The following is a 6,487-nucleotide window of genomic DNA, read 5'->3' on the forward strand; positions in this document are numbered from 1 at the left end:
AACTCAGGAGTAAATGCCTTGGTGGAGAAGTACAGGGTGTGATGGAGACACTTTGACCCAAGGATAGGGCTTGACCCAGTCGACATTGTTGGCTCATCCTCTATGTTATCTTTTCTCCTGAATGATATGGGGTCCTGTTTCAGCAACGGAGGGGCTGTCTCCTAGCAATTCTTTAACTGCCTTCCCTTTAAAAGGAGCTTAAAGTCAACCAAAGCACTCTATTGCTGCAAGGCTTGAGGCTTGCACTCACTGATAAACAACTACTGCTATTCACCTCAGTTAAAACGCAAAAACATGTTCCCCACTTCCAAGTGGAGGCTGCAAAACGTCAGTCAAAAAAAAAAAAAGCTACAAAAACACCTCTGACATAGTGTCACCGAGTAGCTTATACCAGTTTCATCTCCCTTTCTTGGCATTCGAAATGCATAAGAGCAATTAGCATTTAATGTTCCACAATTAGCATTCTTAATGTGATTCAGAGAAGTTCCTTGACGGTTTCATAAAAACAGCACATTCCCGCCCACCCTTGAAGGAGCAAGGCCCCGTTTCTCAAAAAACTGTGAGCCAGTCTTTTTTGGTGTTGAATATGAACGTGCTGGCCTCTTCCGGAACACTGCTGGTAAAATTAGAAACCAATTAGAAAAAAACCTTCTTCAGTAGACATACGCGGATCGCTCAGCGAATCCAAGCAAAAACGGCTAAATCGAGCTAGTTAAGTCGCGAGATTGTGATAATCCTTACCAAGTAGATAAAAACCCTAAATGGGCGCCGGACAAGCCGCACAAGCCGCTCCAAGTCCAAGAAGGAACCAAATTTGGGAACGCGGCGGGAGATACCTTCTACTCTATCACTGCAGTGCTACAATGTAACCCTTCGCCCTACAATGTAGCCGCCCGCTCCCAATTCTCCGGCCTAAACGCTGAGGCCCGCGGTCCGCGTGTGCCCGCGCTGGAAAACTTTGCGCAGGACGTGAGGCGCCAGCTCAAGTTTCCTCTCCCGAGCCCGGCACCGCCTCGCTCCCTCTCAGCAGCCCCAACCCGGCCCAGCCACCGCGGGGTCGCGGCCCTCGGTGCTTCCCGGAGCCCCGGAGCCGGCCCGGAAAGGGGCAGCGCCTGGGACTCGGAACCCGGAGGGGATGCACCGCCCCGGCCGGCCAGGCCCGCCCCGGAACCCGCCAGCGGCTCCAGCCCGGCCGCCCGGCCCCCGGGTCCCAGCCCCACGTGGCCCCTCCGAGCGGGCCGCACTACCCTGCTGCCGCCAATGGACGGCCCGCCCCAGCCACTAGGGGCCGCGCTGCGGAGCCGACGGCCAATGAGCGCGCTCGCAGCGCAGGCGGGGGGTGCGCCGGCGATTCGCCGCGGGCTGGATCCAGGGCCGCCATTGGGCAGCTTGGGTCCCGCCTCCTTCCGGCAGGCCCCGCCCCGCCGCCCGGGTTAGGTTGCGGCGCGGGCAGCGGGCGGAGCTGGTCCCGTTGTGCTGCGGCTCCGCTCGGCCTGCGGTCCCGGGCCCGCGCCGCGCGCCGCCCGCCCGCCATGGAGCCCGGCCCCGACGGCCCCGCCGCCTCCGGCCCCGCCGCCTCCGGCCCCGCTGCCATCTGCGAGGGCTGGTTCCGCGAGACGTGCAGCCTGTGGCCCGGCCAGGCCCTGTCGCTGCAGGTGGAGCGGCTGCTACACCATCAGCGCTCGCGCTACCAGGACATCCTTGTCTTCCGCAGGTACCGCCGCCGGCCCCGCGTCCCCCGAGCCCCTCCGACGGCCCTCAGCCCGGACCACCCGCTGCCCACCTCCACCCTACCCCCTCCAAGCCGGGATCCCAGCCGGGACCCCCTCTTCCCGGACTTCAGCCATTCCCCCGCCTGGCCTCCCGTTGGCCCCCGGACGCCCCTCTGCGCCGTCCCTGTCCCCTGCCCCCCTTCTGCAAAGCTGTCAGAAGTTCCCGTGAACTAGGCCCGTCCCCTCGCCTGGCCCGCTCCCCACCCCGCATCCCATCTCCCGGGCCGGGGCCGGCGTCTCGAGTGTTCCCTTCGGCGGGGAGAGGCCCTGGACTTGCGCCCGACCCGGAGCGCCGAGCACACGTGTCAGTCCCGGGACACGTCAGAGCCGGGGGGGACCCGATCCCAAACCCAGCCCCCACCCACCGGCCTGCCTGCCCATCCGCGCCACGTGTCACTCCCAGGACTCACCCCTGGGACCCCACGGTGGGGTGAGGGAGCCAGGTGCCTGACTGCCGCGCCCCTCCCGGTGTCCACAGTAAGGCTTACGGCAACGTGCTGGTGCTGGACGGCGTCATCCAGTGCACCGAGCGGGACGAGTTCTCCTACCAGGAGATGATAGCCAACCTGCCCCTCTGCAGCCACCCGGACCCCCGCAAGGTACGCTCTGCGCCTCCTGTGGCCTGGGAGGCCCGGCCTGCTCGCTGAGGAAGCCCCCCCGGCCAAGGCTCAGCCCAGCCGGTGCCCCTCACTGTTCTGCTCTCATCCCAGGTGTTGATCATCGGGGGCGGGGACGGGGGCGTCCTGCGGGAGGTGGTGAAGCACCCCTCAGTGGAGTCGGTGGTCCAGTGTGAGATTGACGAGGTGAGCGCACACCGCGGGCTCCAGCTGGGTGCAGTCCGGATGTGCTCTGGCCACAGAGCCTCCTCCAGCACAGCCAGTGCCCCCCACACCCATCCCCATGCGACAGCCGCACCTGGGATCTTGCTGACAATGCTTGGGGGATCCTGACAGCCCTGAATTGGCTACATACCCTCCGCAAGCCCTAAAGTAGGAAATACAGAAAGCCACTTCGATGAGGGGTTTAGGGGTGCGGGAATCCAGGGATGGTGGTAGATGAGGCCCAAGTGGTGGGCGGGAGGTAGCCATGCTCTCTCCCCATTTTATGAGGTTCCAAAAATGAATGGTTTGTCCAGGTGACCTAGGTGTCAGGGCCCTGTCAGGGCACCCACTCGGTCCAGGCCCAGCAGAGGCAGACCTCCAGTGCTCAGCCTGTTCCCACCCTTTCCCCACCCCAGGATGTCATCCAGGTCTCCAAGAAGTTCCTGCCAGGCATGGCAGTTGGCTACTCCAGCTCAAAGTTGACCCTACATGTGGGTGATGGTTTTGAGTTCATGAAACAGAACCAGGATGCCTTCGATGTTATCATCACCGACTCCTCAGACCCCATGGGTGAGCAAGGGATGGGGTCCCAGCATCCTCTGGCAGCTGCCAGTCAAAGGCCAGCCCCTGCCCCCCACCACACCCCAGAGACCCAGACCCGGCCAGGGGGTGTTCATTGGCCATCGCTGTCTCTTTCCCGGACAGGCCCAGCGGAGAGCCTCTTCAAGGAATCCTATTACCAGCTCATGAAAACAGCCCTCAAGGAGAATGGGATTCTCTGTTGCCAGGGTGAGCCCCAGGCCCCAGGCAATTGGGTGGGGCGTGGGTGGGATAGGGCGGCCCCACCCAGCACTGCCTGCTCACCTCCCACCCCCCAGGTGAGTGCCAGTGGCTGCACCTAGACCTTATCAAGGAGATGAGGCTGTTTTGCAAGTCCCTCTTCCCCGTGGTGGACTATGCCTACTGCACCATCCCCACCTACCCCAGCGGCCAGATCGGCTTCATGTTGTGCAGCAAAAACCCGGTGAGCTGGTGGCTGCCCTGAGGGTAAGGGGTGGGACAGTGGGCACAGAGCACCCCCTCCTGATCCCCTCCTACCCCCCATTCCCTAGAGCACCAACTTCCGGGAGCCCGTGCAGCAGCTGACACAGAAGCAGGTGGAGCAGATGCAGCTGAAGTACTACAACTCGGACGTGCACCGGGCGGCCTTCGTGCTGCCTGAGTTTGCCCGCAAGGTGAATGGCCTACGGGGGGGGTGGGGGGGCCCAGAGCTCCCCAAAGGGGCGACTTGTCCTCCCTGCACAGCGCAGAAGCCCCCTGACTCAGCATTATGCCCACCGCCAGGCCCTGAACGAGGGGAGCTGAGCCCAGGTGCCACCGCCACAGAACTCCGACCAAGAGCCTCCAGGGTGCTGGGCCCACCTGCCTGGACGGGACCCTCTGCCGGCTCTTGCCCACCAACCAAGTGTTAACAGGCCCCAGAATGCTGCCGGGTGCCCTGCTGGGCGGACTGTCTGTGTGGCCTCCAGCCTCCAAGTCTCTCCCAGCTGTGGACAGCACCGTCTCTGCTTCTGTCACCCCCTCACTCACCAAACATGTGTATTTATAACAAAGTTCTAAACCGTGTGTCCCCTGACCTTGACTGGGTCCAGGCAGGACGCTCCCTGCGTAACCCTGGGCCAGCCCCTCTGCCTCCGCGGCACAGAGGGACACAGCAGTAGGCAAAGGGGACCCAGTTCTGTCCTGAGAAGCTGACTTTGCCATTTTCCTTTCACCAAGCCCCAAGCAAGTGTGGCTGTGACACTCCTTGGGGCCAGAGCTGTGGGACTGAGAAGGCCAGGGTGGGGCTCTGAGGGACTCTGGGGTCCTCACGGGATGAAGTCAAGCTCCACCCTGGGGCAGCTCCTGAAGGTGACTCGAGAGGGGCCAAGGTGGGACTCGGTGGGAGTCACGACACTAGGCGTATTTAAGCAAATCAGAAGCTTACCATACTCCAAGGTGCACACCTGGGTTCAAATCCTGCCTGCACCCCCTCAAGTGGCCTCAGGCACATGCCTGAAAGCTCCCCCTAAGTGTGGAGAGGATTATAAAAACGTGGGTGCAGCACCAGGTACAACCGGCATGTGACTGTCCCCTTCTCCCAACCAAGTCCCCTCTCCAAGGTGCTGAAGCTCCGCCCCTGGTGCCCCGGGCGCGTCGCCCTCCCGCTCTGAGAAAGCCTTCGCGAAACCCAGCCCCCTGGGCCTGGTGGAGGTGCGCACCCTCCACAGCTGAGTTGGGGGGTCCGCCTCCTAAATCCGGGCAGAGTGGCCTAACCTCGAGTGGCCTCCATCCCGGCATGGTGCGGCGGTCCCCACCTCCTGCCCTGAGCAGGAAGTGACTCTGGGATGTCTGGTATAATCCGGGGAGGGGAGTAAGGGTCCAGCCCTGAGTAGCCTCAGGCTGCTCCCCACCCTCCCTGGGCTCTGCACCTCCACAAGTTTTCTGGATTCCAGGTACTCAGACGGCTGACCTTAGTCAGTTAACCTCACTCGGGGGAGGTTTGACAGGAAGTAGGACCCAGGGTCAGTGGCCTTGCAGAGCTAGCCGTCCAAGGGAGAGCAATAGCTCTCTGGAGGGGAGGACGCATTTTTGTGGACCAGGCCCCAGGGTATACCACATAGCTCGACTCAAATTCACAGCCACCCAGGAGGAAGGTGCTACTTCACCTTTGTTCAAGGCACAGGAAGTTGCCCTCTTGTGCCCACAACCATGCAGCTAGTAAGCCTGTGATGGAGGACACACCCCAACCCCCCGCCCAGGCAGCTGAAGGCCTCCTATAGGGGCGTCTGTTTGGACTTCTGTTCTCAGACCCTCAGAGCACAGGGAGTAGCTGGGAGAGAAGGTGGGACAGGGAGGAGGTGGTTCCAGGCCTCAACCCTGTGACCCCTTAGTCTGGGGGCGCTTCCCCAAGGTCTCTGGAGTCAGACAGGCCTGGGTCCCATTAGCCTGTGGGACCTTGAGCCACTCCATTTTTCTATTTCCCCTTCTAGAAAATGGGAGCAATGACCCCTACTTTGAGTAAGAAGCATGGGTAACACCCTGCTCACTGAGCAGTACAGCTCCGCATTGGGCAGGGGAAGAAGGGGAGGGGGCCCAGGTGCACGCTGGAGCCTGGCCCCAAGTTACAGGAATAGCCAGTTGCTGTCTCAGAAACAGTGCCTGGTGTCAAGGCTGACGTAGGCAGTGCAAAGCCTCCACTGCTCCAGCTTCTAGTAAAGTCTCTGTGAGCTCTACACCCGCCTCTGTGGAGCTTGAATGCCGCATCTGGGTGGACTTGATGCAAAGGTACAGATTGATCTAATGAAACAGAGGCAGGGACTTTGAAGGACACATTGGCCTGCGTTCCCCAAAGTTCCAGAAATCTTGGAGCAGGCCATGAAGAGGCTCTATTCGTAGAATGACAACTAATCTTATCCAGGGTTTAAAAAAAAAAAAAAATTAGCTATTTATCAAAGCTAGTCATGCCCCTGGGCTTAAGAATTCAAACAATCCTGTGTAGTTTGTAAGGAAAAAATAAAACGTAGCAGCCCTCTACCCCCACTTTTCTCCCTCCCAGAGGCAGCCACTTTTACCTCCAGTAGCTGTTTATTTTGGCATTTTCCTTCATGTCTCTAAATAACATGCTTGTATTACTGCTTCACGATTTGCCAGTTTTAGTCATAATCTGTTGATTTTCCAGTAGGGAAAGATGAAGAATTAGCTCTTTCCTTTTCTGCTCCCAGCACACTCTCAACAATTGAATTACAATCTTGCTTAGCTCAATATTCAGTGTTAACATTATTACAACTACATAGATGCTGTCCATGGTGAAGACATGGGGTAGACGATGGTAACTTTTTATCTCCTGCACAA

At 59.8% G+C, this 6,487-nt stretch overlaps 1 protein-coding gene across 2 annotated transcripts; it reads left to right on the forward strand.

The window, feature by feature from the left end:
* Positions 1-1,464: 1,464 nt before the first annotated feature.
* On the forward strand, positions 1,465-6,115 carry SRM (spermidine synthase). Of its 2 annotated transcripts, XM_037818785.1 has the most exons (8): positions 1,465-1,714; positions 2,251-2,371; positions 2,483-2,575; positions 3,010-3,163; positions 3,299-3,382; positions 3,472-3,617; positions 3,706-3,828; positions 3,938-6,115. In XM_037818785.1, the coding sequence occupies exons 1-8, from the start codon at positions 1,533-1,535 to the stop codon at positions 3,956-3,958; spliced, it is 924 nt and encodes a 307-aa protein (XP_037674713.1). In that variant the 5' UTR covers positions 1,465-1,532; the 3' UTR covers positions 3,959-6,115. The 2 variants fall into 2 exon arrangements, with proteins under 2 accessions (XP_037674713.1, XP_037674720.1); XM_037818792.1 differs by lacking the exon at positions 2,483-2,575.
* Positions 6,116-6,487: the final 372 nt, after the last annotated feature.

Source organism: Choloepus didactylus, chromosome 2 (genome assembly GCF_015220235.1).
Source record: "Choloepus didactylus isolate mChoDid1 chromosome 2, mChoDid1.pri, whole genome shotgun sequence".
Lineage (NCBI taxonomy): Eukaryota > Metazoa > Chordata > Mammalia > Pilosa > Megalonychidae > Choloepus > Choloepus didactylus.

Coding starts and splice junctions, on each gene's coding strand:
- SRM (XM_037818785.1), top strand. CDS start 1,533: ATGGAGCCCGGCCCCGACGGCCCCGCCGCCTCCGGCCCCGCCGCCTCC. Junction 2,576..3,009: donor TCCAGTGTGAGATTGACGAG/GTGAGCGCACAC, acceptor TCCCCACCCCAG/GATGTCATCCAGGTCTCCAA. Junction 3,618..3,705: donor TGTTGTGCAGCAAAAACCCG/GTGAGCTGGTGG, acceptor CCCATTCCCTAG/AGCACCAACTTCCGGGAGCC.